The sequence below is a fragment of the Podarcis filfolensis genome, assembly GCF_964270895.1.
Source record: "Podarcis filfolensis genome assembly, chromosome: 6".
Taxonomy (NCBI): Eukaryota; Metazoa; Chordata; class Lepidosauria; order Squamata; family Lacertidae; genus Podarcis; species Podarcis filfolensis.
In genome coordinates, this window is record NC_139609.1 from 39006481 (window position 1) to 39027392 (window position 20912).

The window sequence follows — 20912 nt, forward strand, 5'->3', positions numbered from 1 at the left end:
TTGCTATATAAACCTCAGATAGCTGATAATAAAAATAATCCATAATAAATAAAACCACTCCACAGTGATACTGCTTCATTTCTTTAATCTCTTGTAACATTTGTATCAATGGTGAATTTTGTGCAGGGCTGGCAGTGCAATCTGTGTATGGCAGATCATGGGACAAAGTTCAATTGATTCTTTGGGGTTCTTGTTTTTCTTTTGGAAACAAGACATTCCATGGTGATTGGAAAAACAGCTGTTCACAGTGATTGTACATTTTGTTGCACAAAGCTAAAAAGAAAGCCTACACATTGCCAATAAAACCAAAGAAAACCACCTTTGTGCAGAGGATCTCCTGAGAAAGGAAGAGTAGTCTTTTTCCAGGGTTTACTCCCATTGTTGTTTTTGTACAGCCACATCTTACAATTCCTGCTAAACCAAAAGGCAGTGTATACTAAGTAAGTCCATTGCACGAATGATAACGGTAACAGGTGACATTAAAAAGACAATGTATAGCAGCATACACATAGTGTAAACTTTTAAAAAATATCACATCTATCCTTTTATAGGGCTTTTAAATACAGTGCTAGCTAGTATTTTTAGGAATAAACTTGATAACAGCAATTAAAACTAGCTAATTCCAATTGACAGCTGCCAGTCACTCCATGAAACCTGTCCCAAATGGCTTCATGTGTTACATTTATGTGATGACTGTGGGGCCGGTGCGGCCTGTTCTCTCATGAAGCTGTGAAAGTTTCAGTGCAATGGAGATGAGGGGAGCCAACATGACCTGCAACGAAGGGAAAGAGGCAAAAATTAGAGAAATAAGTCAAAATCCTAGAAACAGTGCAGCGTTTATTATTTCATCCTATTCAGAAGCACTGCAAAGATGGATAAAGCTAGAGATCTAGAAACCTTCATGCAGTGGCAGACTTTGGGAGTTCAAATTTCAGTGGCACCCTGTGCAATGCAACTTCCTACCTCTCACCTTCTGTTCTACATCATTGTTGTGGTATCCCCTGAGGCACCTTCTCGACTCAGCACCCTAAATCTTCCTCTGCTTCATGGCTATAATCATCCTATGCAGCGCAGACTCAATATTGGTTTTAACATTACAAAATGAATGACAACTTTCTAGCACTCATAGTTACACATTTAATAAGCTTTGGTACTTTGTATACCTCATTATGACCCCTTTGTTCAGAAATATGCTAATATATATTAGCATCCCTGTTTCTTACTTTTCTGACCATGACAGCCTATGCTTCCTTTTTGCACCTCCCACAGTCTTCGCTACAAATAAATAAAAAATTGAGCACATTTATGAAAATCTGTATCAGTTAGTCTAATAATGAGAATCTAAGCACTCCCACCCCAGGAAAGGAGTCTCAAGGACAGATGGAACAGAATGAGGTCCTGAACGTGGCAATGAAGCCTACCTGTGGATCTTCATATATTTTTGGTGCATCCTTTTCATAGCTATCAATATACAGTCGAACAGTTGCTCCAGCACTTCCTGTACCACTTAGTCTGAAGATGATGCGAGAACCATCAGCAAAGATCAGCCTCAAACCCTAGCAAGAGAAAAACACACAACAACAGTTTTCCTGGAAGGCCACTCCTTTCAGATTGCAGAGATACAAAAAAGTGTGTATGCGTTTAGAAAACCACATCCGACAGCTGGTGAACTATCCTCTTTGGTGATCCTTGATATATTGCTGTTTGGGGGACAAGAGTCCCAAATTTTATTTTTTGCTGAACAGAGCGACACATGCTAAAAAAGATGCATAAAAGAAATAATATTATGTATGCCATGAAGTTATATCTCTTGTAGTTCCTTTGTCCGTTAATTATTATCCAGCTAAATGAACTACTTAGCTATGTTTATAGGAAAACTCAGGGAAGGCAGACACCACACAAAATAGAACTGGACAAGAAAAGAGCAAAGAAACATTTAAAAAAGAGCTTCTAGAGGGGCTAATGTAAAGGCTGAGGCCAGTGAAACCAGGATAGGCAAATTATTTCCAAGTGAGCTTAACTGCACCCAAGCAGGACAGATGATTCCATAGTTCCTAGAGAAGCAACCCATTTTACTATTGTTCATTGAAACAGACAAGCATTGTGTCACTTTAGCTCTGAAGTATATTTGCCTTCAATATGAGAGAAGCTCATATTGAATCCTAGAATCATACTATTGTTGAGTTGGAAGGGTCCCCAAGGGTCATCTTGTCCAACCCTCTGCACTGCAGGAATCTCAATATGCTGTCCCCCATCCAATTTAAAACCAAACCAGATCCTGCTTAGCTTTGCAAATGTGCTAGCAGTTTTATTGCTGCACCACCAGGAGGATATGGCACTCTTTTTGCACAGTCTGCAACAACTATTTAGATCAGGCTTCCTCAACCTTGGCCCTCCAGATGTTTTGAGACTACAATTCCCATCATCCCTGACCATTGGTCCTGCTAGCTAGGGATCATGGGAGTTGTAGGCCAAAAAACATCTGGAGGACCGAGGTTGAGGAAGCCTGATTTAGATGATCAAGAGTCCAAAAGAAATGTTCTCTTGCTTTTCCAGATCAAGTCAAAAGGACCTCAGGAGATGGAGGGCAACATAAGAGGCATTCATTCTTATGACATTTTCCAATAGAAATTGTGATTATAAGGCTCTAAATTGTGTGAGTTATTGTTTAGCATAATAGCTCCTTGTAGCCATGGGAAGAACAAAGAAGTCTGATATGGCTTCTATGCTTCCCACAGGTGACCAGGCATGGTCTTACCATTACAAAATGGAACTAAATACAAAATTAATTTTTTTCTCAAGTAAGCTGTGTGCATGTCTAAGGGCATCATTATAAATTGATTTATAAGGCAAAGCATATCTTTCTAGGAATTTAAATCTACAAGTCCATCTTTATTCTACCTGGTTCCTTGAGATGCTTCCATCCACAGGATCACTGTACTCAAAATTATCAGCTTTCTCCACAGTGTAAGATTTGTCCCCTACTGATAACTTCTTCCCCACAAAAGAACGGTCAAAGAACATCGTCTCTAGATCCTTCATCATCTTGTTGGCACCATCAGCATCCACTTCTTCATAGTCATACCTAGAGGTATTCAGGGAGACTTTAATGAGACAGAGGGGCAAATATGACCAGTAACCACCACCATCCAGACATGCCTTTTCATGTTTAGCTTTTCATACAGTCTGTGCTGGGTGCTTTCCTAGTAAACCTTCTTGCGCTGGATTAAAAATAAGGGGCAGTAAGGAGAGCTCTCTTCTTTGGTTCCTACTCAGCCACCCCAGCTCCTGAATCTGTAAAGTGGCTTTTGGTCCCCCTTCCCAAGTGCCACATTCAAACAGGTTGTTTGATCAGTATTTTAACGTTTGGTGCAGAATTTGATTCTCCAAATTTGCATATCAGTTCCTTTCATGGAATATGGGGCTATGGGAGTTCTGCCCGTTCCAGCTAACCACATATAAAATGTGTGACACTGCCATGACACAATTCTTAGGTGAAATGTGCTAATCCTCACCTTGTGAAGAAGTTCCGCCCATATTTTTGCCAGTGGTCTTTCAGGATCTCTTCCACACTCTGTTTACGGACAGCGATGATTGACAGCCATGCCAAGACTGCCCAGAGTCCATCTTTTTCACGGATATGGTCAGACCCTGAAGCACACACAAATCAGACAAATGGAAGAGCAGCACACCCGGAGAAAAACTTGGGTTTACCATAGTGGGGGAAAACAATGTCTAATCTGCAACTCACAAAACTTGCACCTTGCACAAAATACAGGTGGTTGGTAGATGGCTGCACTAAAAGCATAATAAAGAGTAGGCAATTGATGCTTCACTGACTGAGAAACATGTGTGTTACGATCAGAGGGCTGAAACAAGTATTTTGCATAGTAAGACCTCTCTCCGGTAAAAATGTTTGTTATCTACTGGTTTGTACAGAAAACATAGTCAACAATAAGTTTGGTTTATAAACTTATTATATTAAGGGTAGCATGCAAATGAATTTCCCCTTCTACAACTTCCTCTTCTTTGCTCCCCCCCCAATCTGTTTTACCCTTAATCCTTCTGAACAAATAAGAGGATTCATGGAGGCTGCAGGTCGGAAATAGAGGAAGAGTAAATTATGTTGCCCCAGTGGAAGTCCACTTCCATTGATGGGTGGCCACAATTAGATGTCACCCTAAGAGTTTAAGAAAAGAAAAGCACAGGGTTCAATCCAGGCCTCTTACTCCTGCTGGCTCTAAGCTAGATTTCTCTGCTTTATAGCACAGTGATATGCATACCTACTCAGAAATAAGCCCCATCAAGGAGAATGTATCTTACTCTTACATAAATATATATGGGATTAAAGCCTTCATGCTATATCTGATGGAATGGTAGTTATAAAGCGTGCATACTTAGAATCATAGAGCCTCATCCTCTACCGATGGAGCTATCTTGTAGAGTGTCTTTTTGAGTGCTGAGATACTTTTGACTAAAGTATGCATGGTATTTTATAATCCCATTGATTTAATGTTTATGCATTTTATATGGTGTCTTAACTGTTATCCCTCCCTTAAGAACCGAATTTACATTTTATAGTAGCATTTTTATGTTTTAAACAATTTTTCATGTTGTTTGGATGTTGCTTTTTATATTATTGCAGTCGGTTTGGTATGTTGTGGTCTTCTGTTTACAATATATAAGGCGGGGTACAAAAACTGAAATAAAGCAACTGGATATTTGAGGCTGTTTACTTACCAGTACCAAAACTCTCTTCTCCGCACAGGGACAGTTTGCTTGCGTCCATCAGATTTCCAAAGAACTTCCAACCTGTCGGAGTTTCATACAAAGCAATCTTTGTCGCTTTGGCCACCCTGCGAAAGAGGTCAAGAGAGAATCACCAATGTTTTACTATAGAGAAGAACAGCTGTTATTGGGCATTCCACTTAATAAACCAGAGGTGCAAGGCTCATTTCGGAAGTCAGCCCCTTTGGGCCATAGCTCAGTGGCAGAACTATTTCGCATGAGGAAGGTTCCAGGTTCAGTCCCCGGCATCTCCAGGTAAGGGTAGGAATGTCCCCCATTTGAAAGAGCTGCTGCCAGTCGGTGTAGGCCAGAGGTCAGCAAGGTTTATCTTGCCTGGGCCGGATCGGTCCTGCGGAGATCCCTTCGTGGGCTGGATCGCTTATGTAAGCACACACACCTGTGATTTTCGGCGTCTACATCTGGGCAGGTGTGATTTTCGGTGTCTGTGCATGCAGACACGTGATTTTTGGCACTGTGGAAGCGAGTCCCTGCGCCGCGCTGTGCCAGTTTAGCACAGTGTGCATGTGGGCGGCTCGTGGGACGGTCAAACAACCTCTGCGGGCCACTTCCGGCCCATGGGCCTTAGGTTGCTGACCCCTGGTGTAGACAATACTGAGCTAGATGGAGCAACGTATAAGACAGCTTCCTGTGCTTTTTAAGAGCATGCTTACCTTACTCAAGCATCAGCTAGGAATGGATGAGCTGGAAGTCATCAGATTCCAACTTTTTAGACAAAGGGGCCTTGAGAGCAAGGCCAGGTCCCAAAGGTCCAATGCAACTTGATCTGTGTGCTGAAAGGGGCTCTTTGGATTTGGTTTCCCTAAATAAAAGCCCCTCATGCTGCATGACAACACACTTTTAAAATGGGAGAAGAGTCCCAAAAGTAGCTTGCCTGGCAGATTGGTTGTTTATATAATAATATAGTAACAACCAACCAGAACCTTACTAGGCATGTCCAGTATCTTGAATCCAAGCCAATACTGCTTGCATAACAACAATTAAAAATACACTAAAAAACCCAACAATTTCCCGTGTGTTCAAAAATTTTATCCTCCCCCTCAGCTAACAGACTGGTCACTGAAATGACACATACAATAAAGCCAATTAAAAACTGTTAAAAAACAAATCCATTTAATAGATGCTGTAATAAAAATCTAGCCAACAGTTAAGAACCACTATTTTAAAAGAACATGCATCAGTTAAGAAAGTACCATCTTAAAGAGGAATTAGGGATGCTATAAATCTATTAATTTGGTTTCAAATCCCATGACTCCAAAGGAACCTTCAGTTCATGCGACCAGTTCTGTCTGCACACAGATCATCCTCACTCCTGTTATTACATCATTCAATCCCTACAAGCGTTCCCAGAGCACACACAGGAAAAGAGGGTCGACAGTGGCTCCCAGACATTTCATAGCTGTGGAGAAGAGTGAGTTTTCAACATGAGTAGTTTATCAATCAAGCCACATCAACTGAAATTCTCTCTTGTACACAGCTATTAAAGGTGTCAGAGCCCTGTTCTCTTTTGCATATGTCCACTCTAATAGAATACAATGTGAGAGTGTAAAACATATTCATTCCTAGTCATGGTTCACCCATAATTTACATAAACCGAAGCAAATGAATCAAGCAGAAGGCCTTCCACATGTAGAATCCTACCTGTCAATTGCTCCACTTGTTGGCATGCTCCGGGCAAATCCTCGAACACCCGTCTGCTGAAAGTAAGGAATACTGAAGATATTTGCAGCGATAACAGCGACAGAGTCTGAGGGATTAACAAAGAACCCATGTTTTCCAAGTATCATGTTGCGATCCTAATGAAGACAGTAAAATAATAATAATAGTGGCGACAGATTGTTACCTTGTTGATACAAATGGCTGGAAGAAAAAATCAAAAGCGTACTCCACATAAACTCTGAGAGTAAGATCAAGTTTTAAACACATTGACAATACAATCCAGGATTCCAAGAGAGAGAAGGTGGCAAGTGAAAAGCACCTCGGAACCTGTCCTAGCTGGACTGTCCCTTCCCACCTCCAGGCCCCCAGCTGTCCTGTGGGAAGGACTGAGCATCTCTATAAACTTTGATATTGTGGTTTTTAAAATGTGCATTTTGATGTTACTTGCATAACGTGAGTGGGATGTTTATGCTCAGTTTAACACCATGTTCACCTGGCGCTCTCCAGATATTATGCAGGAAGATTGCCACTATAGAGCTTTGCTCAAAAAATAAATACAAATTACCACCCTCTAGCTTATAATTATTCTATAAGTAGCATACAGTCCTGAACAAGTTCCCCTTACAACTCCAGAACATAGCAATTAATTCATCCTAGATTTCAATATACCGTATTTTTTGCTCTATAAAACACACTTTTCCCCTCCTAAAAAGTAAGGGGAAATGTGTGTGTCTTATGGAACAAATGCAGGCAGGAGGCTCTGCTCAGTGCCCCCTTTAAAGAGCCGCACACACGCTCTGCGCGCTCTTTAAAGGGAGTGCGGCTCTTGGGGGAGCCTGCATCCCGCTGCCTGGGAGAGGCTGTGCGTGGCTATCCCATAAGCCAGGACAGCAAGAGGCTGTACTGGCTTCTGGGATTCAGAATATTTTTATTCTTGTTTTCCTCCTCCAAAAACTAGGTGCGTCTTGTGGTCTGGTGCGTCTTATAGAGCGAAAAATACGGTAAGTTCTGCCAATGATAGGTCTAGTCCAATTCTTCATGTTCCACATGTTGTCGGGAACAGTCTTCTCCTCTCTGAGAGAACCAGGAGGAAAATAGGTCCACATACCCCATCTCCATCAAAGGCAGCTCCAAAATCATATTCTCCCGTCTTCATGGTCTGGACCAGATCAGCAGCATAGGTTAAGTTTGGATCAGGATGGTGACCACCAAAGTCCTCTAGGGGTACGCAGTTCACAGCAGAATTTGCTGCTGCTCCAAGTTCTTCACAGAGGATCTTTTTTACATATGGGCCGACAACTGATTGAGCAATGAATGGACAGATAAAACAGAAACACATGTAAATTACTGGCAATCAAAAGTTTATTGTATTCTTTTAAAGATTTTGCTATAAAATGAATGTGGTTAAGGAATGGTTGACTGCTCATACACGTTAAAGAGGTATTGATACGCTTCACACAAGTGTTTCAACAACATTTAATATGCACAAAATTGTTTGGGTACATGAAGTTCAAGAGCAGCACTGGACCGAGACATTTTGCTGCCTGAAGCAAGATGGCGCTCTCCCCTTCTACAAACAGAGGCCAACCAAACTAGAATTTTCCTTGAACACTAGCAATGGAACAGCTTCTTTCATTGCACCTGACAGCAGCAGGCTAACTCGGAGGGTGCAAGGCAGACAGCATATCACACACAACTCCATTCACTCTGTGACCCTCAACACCTGTCTCAGTCTGCCTAATGGTAGTGGCAGCCCTGTTCAGGAGAACTTCACCTCAAGCTCATGGAACAAAGAAGAGGAAGGTGGAAAACTTGACAGTATTGTAACACAAGGCCTCTTTTAAATGGCTTCCTCAAGCTAGTGATGGTGCTTGGAAAAAAACAGTCTCTCTTCCTCTCCTTATCAAAATATGAAATATATCTTCAAGCAGTTTTAGAGTAGAACATTTGTACTTTTTCAGTGGAAGTGTCCCTATGTAATCTTTCTTACCTCCGTGCATAGCATCTATCCGAATCTTTAGATGGTTTTGACCTGAGAGTAGTTCTTTCAGTGCACTAAAATCAAAAATATTCCTCAGCATGTTAGCATAAGCTTCTACTGAGTCCACAATTTCAACTGAAAAATAAAACAGAACAACCCACAATTATTTGAAGAACCTGATGATATGAAAGATACTACTAATTCAATACAAGTAGATACTTTCATGATCATTCGGCACCAGTAACAGGGGAAACGCCCAAGAGATGTGCTTACTGTATACAAATATGGAACATCTCCACTTTGAGGGAAGAGTACAAAAGATGTGCAACTTCAGGAAACAATCCTCATCTTTCCAAACTTGTCTGTGCTAATATAACCCCAATGGAAAATAGTGTTTGATATTTACAACTTGGTCCTTTGTGAAACTGCCCAACATTTTTATGTACAAACCCACTAGCACAATGCCCCATGGCAATATTTCACAATTACCAAATTGTAAAAGTGGGATATGGACGCAAGAGGCAAACTTTGATAGATCAATTGGTAGTTCAAAATGGAATTAAACAAGTTAGCATTTTACAAAACCAAAAACATACATGTATGTGTCTTTGTTGCCTGGGCTGATTACATGTCCTCTCATTCAGGAGAATATGGGCTGGATCCAGAGTTTAGTCATGATTATTTGTAAGTCTACTCTAAGCAAGGAAATGAGGTAAGTCAAGCATGTCTGAACCCAGTCCAATTAATGCTTCCTTTTGAGGCTTTCAAGGTTGAAACAATACTACAATATTTAAATTGCTAGCTATTGCAAGTGAGAACCTTCATTAATAAGGGGAGAAAATGGATTTTACTTGCCTGTAAATGGTTTAAACTTATTCTCCAAGTCAAACTGCTGCTTTCCAATGGTACTGAGGTCTACATTTAGATCTGGACATATAGCATACTCTTCAATAGTCTTGCTAATTTGGAAAATTTTATCAGTAATTCCTTCAGGAGCAGGCCCTAGGGAGAAAACAGATTTTTATGGCAAACCACAAAAGATATGCTCAGATATGCTCTCAGAGTCAGAGATAGAAGAGTGCGCCTCTGGAGATAATGATAAAAGGAGGTAGATTTAATATATGTGCTCAGAACATAAACACAAAACTGTTTGCATAATTCCCAGCACATCAGTGGTAAAAGAAAGCTACAACGTCCTATGATACAAAAGGTGTGTATGTATGTGCGTGTGTGTGTACACACACACACACACAAAGAGAGAGTTTTATATTTAAATGGACAAGTCACTCCTGTCTTCATATGAAATGAGTATGTATTGGCAGTGTAGATCATAGAAGAAACAACACCTTAAATGGAGTTATATTATCATTGTTTTTCTTTAAGGAAAACCTTGTTTGCTTTTTAACCCAAGCAAGATACATCTGGGTAAGAAAGTAGTAAATGCAGCATTATCTTAAAACAAGGGTAGCCAATGTGGTACCAATGATTACAATTCCCATCATTCCTAACTATTATCCATGCTTGCAGGGACTGATGGGAGTTGTAGTCCAACAAGCTCTGGAGGGCATGCATTGCTGTGGCACTGCTGAAACTAAGTGTAACATTCTAACTACACTGCTCAATTTCTGCAATTCCTTCCTGGTTTCCCCTTCAAACTCCCTCCCTCTCCCTTTTCCTCAACTTCTGCTCTACCCTGAAGCAGCTCCCCCCCCCAATGGATTTAACAATAGTCAAGAGGGAAGCGATCACAGGTGATGAGTGGGATTGGCGGTCAGAAGTACTCACCTCCATTTGAAGTATTGAATTTAATGCCAAAATCCCCATTAGGTCCACCAGGGTTGTGGCTTGCTGTCAAAATGATGCCGCCAATTGCTTTTATTTTTCTAATAATGCAGGACACGGCTGGGGTAGAAAGGATTCCATTCTGTCCAATGACTAAATGGCCAATCTGAAAGAACAATTCAAGGGAAGGGGAAACAGCAGTGCATTAGAGACATACGGCTTGTGAGCATTAAAAAAAAAAAGTTGCTATGCATCAGAGTAGCAAACGTAGTGCCCTGCAAAAGTAGGACTATGGTTCCCATCATTGATGGGAGATGGAATCCAACAACATCTGCAGAGCGTCATGATGGCTAACTCTATATGAGCAAATCCTTTCAAAGATTCTTAGAAATACTGTGCTGCATTTTTTTTAAGGCAGTTTTCCATGCACTAAGTGGAGTGCAGCAAGTTTGTTTTGAGCTCTAATATTCCACCATAACTTTTTAAAGATAGGTTTTATTTATATGCAAGTTAAGATTATAAAAAAATAAATACTTACAAATAATCAAAAAGAAAAAGAAAAAATTCTCCATAACTTATGACTTTGTTCTTACTTAACTCATATATATTTGTAGGGTCACATTCTATTTGAAATGCCAAAAGACTTCTGATCACTTCTAGGTAGCCTCCATTGCATTACTGCACGTATTTAGAGCTTATCCACACCTCCTCTTGTCCTGGTACTTTCCCTGGGGAAGGAGACTGCTCTTTAGCACTCAGTTGAGCAAACAACAACTGGGTTTTCTGCAGATTGCAGTTTGTTCCTATTTAGAGCTAAAGAATGCATTTTCGCTGGGAAAGGAGCGGCCAAGGGGAAAAGCACTTGAGGTGGTGCGTTCAAGGCAAGCAGCAGTGTGGACAAGCACTGAGCGTATCTTGGGTAGTTCTATGCTGCTTATAGAAAGTGAAATTACAATTTAGCAGTTCTCACTGTACTTCTTTCCTATTAAATATTCTCCAACAGAAACTTTACTGTACCTGTTTTTCTTTTGCAACCAGTGGCTTTTCCCTTATAAAGTAAACTATACAGCTAAGTTTTGGTTTTCACTAATATATACTTTCCGTTCATGTCGCTCAAGCCAACAAGTCACCTCAGTTGGTTAGAGTGTGGTGATGATAATGCCAAAGTCATGTGTTTGATCCCTGTATGGGTACATATTCCTTGGACTAGATAATCCATAGGGTCTCTTTCCAACTCTATGAGTCTATGAACTTATCACAGTAATTCAGGATGGTTCATCAAGTTGTCTTTCACTACCAATGAAGCCAAAGAGCCATTGTACTTTCTTCCACTAAATATTAATAAAATATGAGTTTGATCCAATCTTGCTCTTCCACAGACAGAACTCCAACTAGTTACGGGAAGCACTGCAATCCAGTGAGGGTCTCCACTGGAGGGATGCAAGTCATGTTCATAGATTCCCCTTATGCAACCCCGCCCACAGTTCAGGAGGATCACCCGACTCTATAGCAGATTTTCAGGAGAGAAAGGAAGAATTCATGGAAATTATACCCCCTCTACATACAAACCTTTTCTCCAGCGGAAAGGTTTTGTGCATGGAACTTGTTCCCTGCAAGTCTTTATTCAACCCTTTGTACGTTCGCAAACATCTGCCACCTTATCAAGACCTTGGCCCATCTGAAATATTTGACCCATTTTCTCCCTGCCTCTGTATGTAAAAGAAGAAAGAGAAGGCATCTGCACCAGCCATGGGGACTTATAATGCTGGCTCCAGAGAACATCTGCCACAGATTCTTACCCAAGCATCCTAGGTCAGAGTCAGAAATCCTGAAGAGTGGAAGCATGTTATCTACCCAAGATTGTCCAACGGTTTAGCAAGAATTATGCATGTAAAAGCATGGAACGAAAACTATGAATCTCATAAGGAGGAATCAGTCAGGAGGGCATGGGAGCAAGTGACAATAGTCATGTTAATAATAGCATTAAAGAAGCAGGGGGATTATAAAGAAAGACTGAAGAAATGGAGGTCAGTTGTGTAATATATAAGCAAGGAATTTTGAACAGCTGGGGATGGGGCAGATCAACTGCATATGGAATGGTGTAAGTGTAATACTTTAGCCTCCTCTAAAAGTTATGTTATTTAATATTTGTTAATTCTTTATATTCTATTTAAGACATCTGTATATGACTTATTTTAAATAATTGGAATCAATAGGAAATGCACTGGTAACATGAAAATAAATGCTGCTATATATAAATATATTGTAAGAATGAATTGTTTTAAATATTGTTCACACAGAAAGGGGGCTAAAGACTCAGCAGCTTTTACTGATGTCATGCACGTTTGAGGCAACCTTTTGGATCACGCCCCAATTCTGCTGTTAATGACCTATCGTTAACATACCTAGGGAATACCATGAACATGCCATCAATAGTAGTTACGGTAGCTATTTCGAACTATGTCACTAGCCTGGTTTAAGGATTAGGTACTAACTCTGACCCCTTTTCAAAACTAACAGGATCATTTTTTATCTTTTAACACAGAACAATGCAACTGATCTCATCAATAAACACACTTCCTCAAGTCTGGCAACATTCTGATGTTTTCTACCTGCTTTTAAGATAAATAGGGCTGGTACTTTTCTCCCCACTTAGTTATTCTGGTGCTTTCCTATTAAGAGTGAAGAAGAGCTTTGTGTCTCTCTTCTGACTCCTTGGGGTGAGAGCTATGTGAACTTCGACTTAGCTGGCCATATTCAGGAGCAGTAAGTATACTGATAGCTTGTTGTGACTCTTGTGTAAGTTCATAGGAACTTGCTCAATTAGGATGCGACTGAGAGGGAGGGAGAACGGGAGAGGGCGGAAATTGGTGTAAGTTACAACTCAAACATTAGACATGCACATTTCAATCTCATTTCCTGCAGCTATCCAAACAGCTCATTTGTACATCCCAAAGGTAAAGAATATCCCTTAGCAGAACATAACCATGAAATCATCCATATATATATATATATATGTGTGTGTGTGTGTGTGTGTGTGTGTATACTCTCTCTCTCTCTCTCTCTCTCTCTCTCACACACACACACACACACACACAGACACACACACACACACAGACACACACACACACACACACACACACACACCACTGACAAGTCACCACTATCTACATTATAGCATTTTCTAAGCTCCAAGAAGGAGGGTTCATCATGTACTACACAAGAGTTCTCTGTATACCAAGGAAAAATGTTTAAGCAAAACATATTTCATCTGCTGCATTTCCTAAAGTGGAAAATAAATTGATTATTTGAAATACCAATTCAAAATAGATCCATTTATATAACCTGGATGGATTCTGTCATTTAAAATTGCATTGTGTTACCTATGTTCTTAATCAAATTCATGTCAGAGTACATCTCCATTTTTCTTTTCACATGGCTGGCTCTTGGGCCCTTAAATAGTAAAGATCAGATTCCCCAGTGAAGCTAGTTGCTGTCTGTAGTACCATTTTCTTCTTTAGAACATCTATATGACAGGAAGGAAACCGGAACGACACATCAGCAGTCTAAATGTGGCTTCTACGGCCCTGTAAACCATCCTATAATTACAAGTCCAATTATAGATATCACTGCCTAGGCATGCCAAGTCAGGGAGCTACTAACATATTAACTTCCCTTAATTAAATTAAATCATCATGTAAAAAATGGAAAATACATTACTTAACTGACCAACCATTTACAGTAGTGTAGTCCCATCGGAACCAGTGAAAAATAACCAGCATAAAAGGTAATGAATCACTTCTCAAGTATTTGTGGTCTTATTTGGAAATCCTTTGGATTCATCATTCCTAAAGAGGTAATTGTACCTGCCTCTATCACCTACCACTGCTCACACCTAAGATGTGATATGTTCATCTCATAAGAAGTTTATATTAGCAGATGTCCTTGGAAGCATATTTCATTTAACCCCTACAATTACTGATGAATGAAGGCCATAAATATATTACCAGATGTTGAAAAACATTTCACAGAAGTAAAAACATTTAATAAAATTGTATTTAATGTATGACACTCACAAATAAATAATGTGAGGTGATCCTGGTCTTAAATTCCATGCCCTAAAACACTGCTAAATTAAGAACTTTCTAGAACTAAAGCCACAAGTGTAGCAGCTGTGTACTAAATTACTTGCACAAAATAACCAGTTTCAACAGACTTTAAACAAGTGTGCTATAAACTACGGTAAATTGCAGTCTAGTTATCATTTGGATTAAAAAGTCCTGTTTTTTGGTTTCTTTGTTTAGTTATAGTCGTAATTTTTGGCAGGGCTCTTTCAGCCAGAATCTCAGATGGGCACCATTGCTATTATAAGAGAACAAGGGAGGTGTTCCCGGTGAGTTCTGGCACTTCTAAAACAGCACTGATTTTTGGTGAGATGGAAAAGTAACCCTTAAAAAAAAAGTATCATGTTTTTTCAGTTGGAAGATACCGTATATAGGATTTTAGCCAATACTAGTCCGACTCAGAGGAGGCCATTGGAGTTTGTATACATGTCTAACTTAGGTTTATTACTTTCAATGGGTCTACTCTGAGTAGAACCTAGTTGGATACAACCCTGCAGAAGTCAACATAACACTCTTCCAGTTGCAAGCATTTCAGTTCACCTGATGAAATGACCCCCCCCCTCCTTCTCCTACATGCTGTTCTGGTGGTTCTCCAGACCAGCTGATAATCGGGGCTGACTAGGGGTCCCATTGCACTAGTGGGCCTTGTTGCCCTGGCTCCTGCCAGCGCACCTACTTAATTGAATTCAGTCTATAATGGCCAGTGTGTGTAGGTCAAGATAATTGGATCTGGGCTACTTTACTGACAGATTTGGAAGCTGAGCTCAAGAAAGTTAACACCTCTAGTAGCCAATACCCTGAAAGAAAGACTAATAGTAAGCAGAAAGGGGCCCAAATGAACAAATGAGCAGAGCAGCGGCAAAAGTGTAGAAGAAATGGCATGACAGTGATGGAGTAGAGGGCGGAGGGGGAGAGCTCTTCAATCTTTAAGAATAAATCCCACAAGTACAAGGCATTCTAAAATTTGTTGAGAATTGGTGCCAAAGACAACTGTAGCACAACAGAGCAGAAAGGCCAAGTGTGGTTAAGTGAGGGAGGGGACTTGTTTGTATCATCCAATGGCTACTGCACCATCTTTGTCCAGCAAGCATAGGGTGCTTATCCCCAATCAGCTGCACAGAAGCACGGGATGTGGTGAAATAAACTGTACAAATTGCTGCATCAGCACGGGACAGTCAAGGGCTCTGGAATTCTCCACTAAACAAATTCCTGCCGTGGTAAACAGAATTAAGTACTGCTTCACACGTGAGTTTCCTACAGTCCTATGGTCACTTTAAGGCTTGCTACAGAAGGTCTTAGATGACTGACATGCTCCCACGCTGAATAGCTTCATGTTACAATTTTACAGTAACTCGTTTCTGTTCCATTTATTCTCTTGACCTATTTGGCCTTTGTAAATCAGTGCAGACTTGAGTGCACTTTAGTTCACTGGGTTAGATCTTTGCCATGCTAGAAGTAGAACTCGGTAATTCCCATTTATTTCAATGGAGCTACTGAAAGCATGGCTAAATCTTGATCCAGTCCATTGACTTTAACATGATTAAAACACACACACAAGCTGTTCACTGTGAACACATCCTATGCCCCTTTTAAAATGTGTTATTTGGTTGTTGTTTTTATTTTGATTATGTATTTTGTGGTTTTATATTCTGATTTTATTCTGTACACTGCTCTAAGACCTTTGGGTATAGGGTGGTATATAAATTCAATGACATTAATGAAATGAAATAAATGCTCACAGTCTGTGGGTCTAAATTGTGAGAAGGAAACAACACACTTTCATCACTTATTTACTTTCCTAAACATTTTGAGCTTCAAAGATGGGAGAGAGAGGGACAGCTGGAATTATTGAGTTTCTAACCATGGTTCCTCCATACTGCTGAAAACTTTCAGAGAGCCTGTTCCCTGCCCACCAACCTCTTTTGAAGCATAGCAATCCTAAGGAGAGCCAGCTGGATCAGAACCATGGCCCATCCTGTTCTCACACACTGGCCAACCAAATGCCTATAGGAAGCCCACAAGCATTGCATCATGGAAGCTTTTGACCTGCTCAGATGTTGCCTTTAAGAACCACCCTTGGTAATAAATTGCCCTAATCTAAGGTATCATTTGGACAACAATGTAAAGTTCATTTCCCTGATTTTGAGCAGATACCTCCAAAATATTTTATTTGGGTTATCCCTTCACACGTCACATTGTTATACAGTACAGCATTCACTGCCACAAGACACAGTGATTGGTGCCAATCTAGACGGCTTCAAAAAAAGGGATTAGACACATTCATGAAGGATAAGACTATCAATGGCTACCAGGAATGATTGATGTATATTGCCTCCAGGATCATGCCTCTGAATACCAGTTGCTAGGAAATGACAGCAGGAGAGGACTATTCCTCTTGTTCTGTTTGCAGGCTTCCCAGAGGAATCTGGTTGGCCATTGTGAGAAGAGAATGTTGGACTAGATACACCTTTGGAATGATCTTTCTACTCAGCCCCCCCCCCCCAAGTTTACATGTGGTTTAATAACCAGTTGCAATTGCCTGATCCTGAGAACTCTGAAGCCAAAACTGTCTGCATTAAAATGCAGCATTATATGAGAAGCACCTACACCCTCTTATGCCTTGGGAGGGGGCACAGAAGCCTGAGGCTCCCTGGGGCTTGTTCTCAGCATGCTAAACTATGCTTGTGCATGATATCCAAACACAACCATTGTCTTCTACATGCCCTTATGAATTACTTGATATCAAATTCTGGTGAAAAACTATTAATTTTAAAATTGATTTAACCACCAATGCCAGTTTTCAGACATTCGTGTATGGAAAACCTCCATTGGCTAGAATGCATATTGATTTCTCTTTTGCGTTAACAATATTCACGTGTACACACCAGAGGTTCAAATGCAATTTTAACATTATCCTTCCAAACTTACCAATCAAATCAAACGAATGATTTAACTGCCCTACACCAAATCAGTGTTTGAAACTCCCATTGTTCTAGGCGCATTTTGTGATAGGGAATTTCATTAGTGCGAGCTGTTTCTGAGCTCTGGGCACAGTACTGCACTTAAGATTTCAGATTAAAACTGCAGAGTGGAAGGAAAGGAGGACCTTTTTCTGCCTCTCCACTTCTAGCTACTCTGTGAAGATTGGAGAAGAGACCCTCTTAAGAATATTAGGGGGGTGGGCAGAGGAAGGAGTAGACCATGTGAAAGGTGAACATAATATTTTAGCTGCAGTTCATTCATTTTCAGCTTTGTATTCTTGTTTTTAAAAAAGCACGCCTAGAGATTCCGTTGTTGCGCCCATAACCCAGGTTTAAGGTGCCATTTAGCTCCTAGCTTTCATATCTCAGTTTCTAACACTGTACCAAATGACAGAAATAATTCTTAACATAAGGGTTTAACTAGAATGGAGGCTGACTCTGCATCACTCTAACTTATCCAACACCATGGTTTTACAGCAATTCTCATAACACAGCTATTTATATTCATTGAGAAACTGAAAACATGCTTTGTCGATTCATCTACTGAGTAGCTCAGATGGAGAATGACAGAGCTTTGGCTACTCTAAGAAGAGCAGAGGAGGGGGATGATGACACAAAATCCTTCTCTCAAGCAATCATACACTTCTTACTATACTATACCGCAATATTTGCACACAGTGGCGTAGCGTGGGTTGTCAGCACCCGGGGCAAGGCAAGTAATTTGTGCCCCCTAACCCGTGGATTTGCGCCCCCTAACCCTAACCCCAGATGTTGCGCCCGGTGCGGCCGGCCCCCCCTGCACCCCCCACGCTACGCCACTGTTTGCACATGTTAATCTAACACTGAAATCCACCGAACAGCCAACCATTTGTTGTCGACAACACGGAAACAATAGGAAATATTTCTACGTTTCCATCAAAACCCAACTTTTCAAAGCTAGACTACAGAACAACATAAATTTATAGTTTCCAAGACTGCTAAGGCAGCCCCCACCCCCACATCCCACCAATCACCATATCTGACCCTAAGTAGTCAATCAGTAGCATCCAGATAAAAATGTGTTATTATTGCATTACAAAATGTTGAGAACTTTTAACACGTAAAGAGTCAGCACATCAGAGAGCTGTTAGGTATTAGAGATGCAATCACATTTATGATATACCAACCCCATTGGCAGCAGCCATCTGAACTATCAGTGTTATTGCAAGCTTATTAAAATATCTCCCATCTCCTCCAACTACCATAGTAGATCCTTGTCGATCTCTTAGGTCTATGGAGAAAAATATACTCTGGAAAAAATTGTGCAGGTAGTTTAGGTTGGTCTGAAAAACATATGTCTTCTTCCGTAATCCACTAGTTCCTGGTTTCTGGTCATAGTAAGGTGCTGTTGGCAAAGTCAGGATTGGCAATGGACTGTCTTCCATGATCCTTTTTCATATAAATGCATTAAAAAATAAAGATAGAAAAATACAACAACAGTGAAAAAATATATTTGAATCAGCCTTGATACTGGTAATAGCAGATCTCTTGGTTAGAGGTTCAGTTAAGTAGCTCTGTACCCTAAAATAGCTCCTTGAACCTTCTGCTGAATGTGGTTTCTGTAACTGAAGAACTTTTCTTGCACTTGCTCTGAAAGATCACTGTCAGAGAGAATACATCCAATTCCACACTGCAATCCCTGAGGAAAAATGGATGTTGTAGAAGTCTTTAAAGCCTTTTGATCACGACAGCGGCAGGGCTCTGAGCTCCTGGTTGTCACCACAAGCGGGATTTAAATGCAATGAAATCTGTATGACATTCTTTTTTGGGTAGAGGAGATGGGGAGAGAAAGCTGTTTAGTAGGTCAGCTCCTCAGTCAGAAGCATTGATTGATTTGTCACCAGGCTGAGCTCTCCAAACCAATGCGAAGCTAGAATTGTTTCAGCCAGATAAGCAGGTTTATAAATTGACTGCCTGGTTTCCAGTTGTGGAGCCTACTTTAACACCGTCTTCATCAAGAGGCAAGTATGTTGAGAAGGTAAGCCCTGTTAGAAGTGTGGTAATGTAGTGCGAAAGTTATTTTGTGGAGTCTAGCATGTAAAAGGTCACTCTTAAAATGGAAGTCAGGACTTCTCAGTTACCTACAGTTTCCTTAACCCTCTGTTATTTTAATAACTAGAAAACTCTCCAGTGTCAAAAAGGATTTGCTTCATACTGTAAGCTGAGCTAATATAACAAACAGAAGAGTTATTGGCAATGCCAAATTTTGCACCCAATTTTCAACCTTCCTTGGATAAAGTGCAGTATAATTGCTTTGATTTCAAACACTTCATTCCAGATACACCTAATTTTAAGCTGATCATAGCAACTTTATTAAAAATGCCATTTGCTTGACTACAATGCATATGACAATCTAAGCAACCCATGTGCTTTAACTTTCGTATTACAAACAATTAAAAAAGAAAACACATCTCCATTCCATATAATAAACCTGAAACATTGATCTTAAAAAACAGAAACACAATGCCTTTTAATGGGTTTTAGAGAGTTGTGTAAGGAGCTCAAAATATTTTGCACAAGGAATTAGGGCAACCCTGTAGCAGGTAAAGGTAATAATAATAATAATAATAATAATAATAATAATATAATATTTATACCCCCCCATCTGACTGCGTTTCCCCAGTCACTCTGGGCGGCTCCCAACAGAATATTAAAAATACAATAAAACATCAAACATTAAAAACTTCCCTAAATAGGGCTGCCTTCTGATATCTTCTAAAAGTTGTTTCTTTCCTTGACATCTGATGGGAGGGCGTTCCACAGGGTGGGTGCCACTACCGAGAAGGCCCCCTGCCTAGTAGGTCCCTGTAGCACCACAACTTCAGTCCCTATATTCTGAACTGCTATGATAATTCGCCTTTCATGGAGTTTATTCCTCCCATTAGGGTTGACCAGACATGTGGCTCACAAGCCATGTATGACAATGGGCAGATGAAGTACAGTTTTGCAGGGGCAAAACTGGGGGAAAGGTAGAAAAGACTGAAGGAGTAGCTCCTAAACTAAACTGCCTGGGGGAAATGGCCCCTAAATCAGCACCAACTAAGCCAGAATTAGGTGAACGAGATGCCACAGCTAACAAATCCAACACATAATTCCCCAACAAATCCAGAGCATACATAAATTTAAAAGTCTTAGCCTGTTTTGATACCAGTGGGAGGCAGCACTCTTTTATAAGTGGATTTTACCATCTTTCCATCTCCTTTTAAGATGTATGCAAATCAGTAATTCTATCTCCAGGATGGAATTGTATATATTCCCTCACTGTAGCCTCACCCTTGGGAAAATGACCGGCCCAATATATGGCATGGAAAACATCAAGTTTTAGGTAAGGGAAGAAAGCAGTGTTTTGTTTTGTTTTTTGTAAAACCCTGTCTGTATTGAAAATTGTGGAACACATGCACTTGAACTTTGCAATGTGGTTAAATTCATAGGCAGAGGCTTTCCTCTTGTGGTACATACGTGCAAGTGCACGTCCCAAAGGGAAACTGTACATTCCTAACATAGAATAAGCTCTCCTTTCAGATTATTAAACAGCTAAGA

General features: G+C 40.4%; 3 protein-coding genes across 7 annotated transcripts in view; 1 reads left to right on the forward strand and 2 right to left on the reverse strand.

The window, feature by feature from the left end:
• Positions 1–68: 68 nt before the first annotated feature.
• Positions 69–20912, reverse strand: part of PGM1 (phosphoglucomutase 1) — a 29355-nt gene continuing 8511 nt past the window's right edge. The window contains exons 2-11 of the mRNA XM_083621172.1: positions 10232–10394; positions 9302–9448; positions 8456–8581; positions 7574–7764; positions 6448–6602; positions 4741–4856; positions 3516–3651; positions 2902–3085; positions 1422–1556; positions 69–772 (exon numbers count right to left, since the gene is read on the reverse strand). Of these exons, the coding sequence (XP_083477298.1) occupies positions 683–772; positions 1422–1556; positions 2902–3085; positions 3516–3651; positions 4741–4856; positions 6448–6602; positions 7574–7764; positions 8456–8581; positions 9302–9448; positions 10232–10394 (1443 nt within the window). The 3' untranslated portion in view covers positions 69–682. The remainder of the gene's footprint in view (positions 773–1421; positions 1557–2901; positions 3086–3515; positions 3652–4740; positions 4857–6447; positions 6603–7573; positions 7765–8455; positions 8582–9301; positions 9449–10231; positions 10395–20912) is intronic.
• Positions 13357–20912, reverse strand: part of EFCAB7 (EF-hand calcium binding domain 7) — a 52198-nt gene continuing 44642 nt past the window's right edge. For 2 of the 4 annotated variants that reach the window (XR_014549770.1, XR_014549771.1), the window contains exon 16: positions 13358–13754. The gene's annotated coding sequence lies outside the window, so the exon portion shown is untranslated. Of the gene's footprint in view, positions 13755–20912 lie in introns of all 4 variants that reach the window. The other 2 variants (XR_014549769.1, XR_014549772.1) reach the window with 2 other exon arrangements.
• The window catches only part of ITGB3BP (integrin subunit beta 3 binding protein), a 79250-nt gene continuing 76683 nt past the window's right edge, over positions 18346–20912 (forward strand). The window contains exon 1 of one of the 2 annotated variants that reach the window (XM_083621181.1): positions 18346–19350. The gene's annotated coding sequence lies outside the window, so the exon portion shown is untranslated. The remainder of the gene's footprint in view (positions 19351–20912) is intronic. The other variant, XM_083621182.1, reaches the window with a different exon arrangement.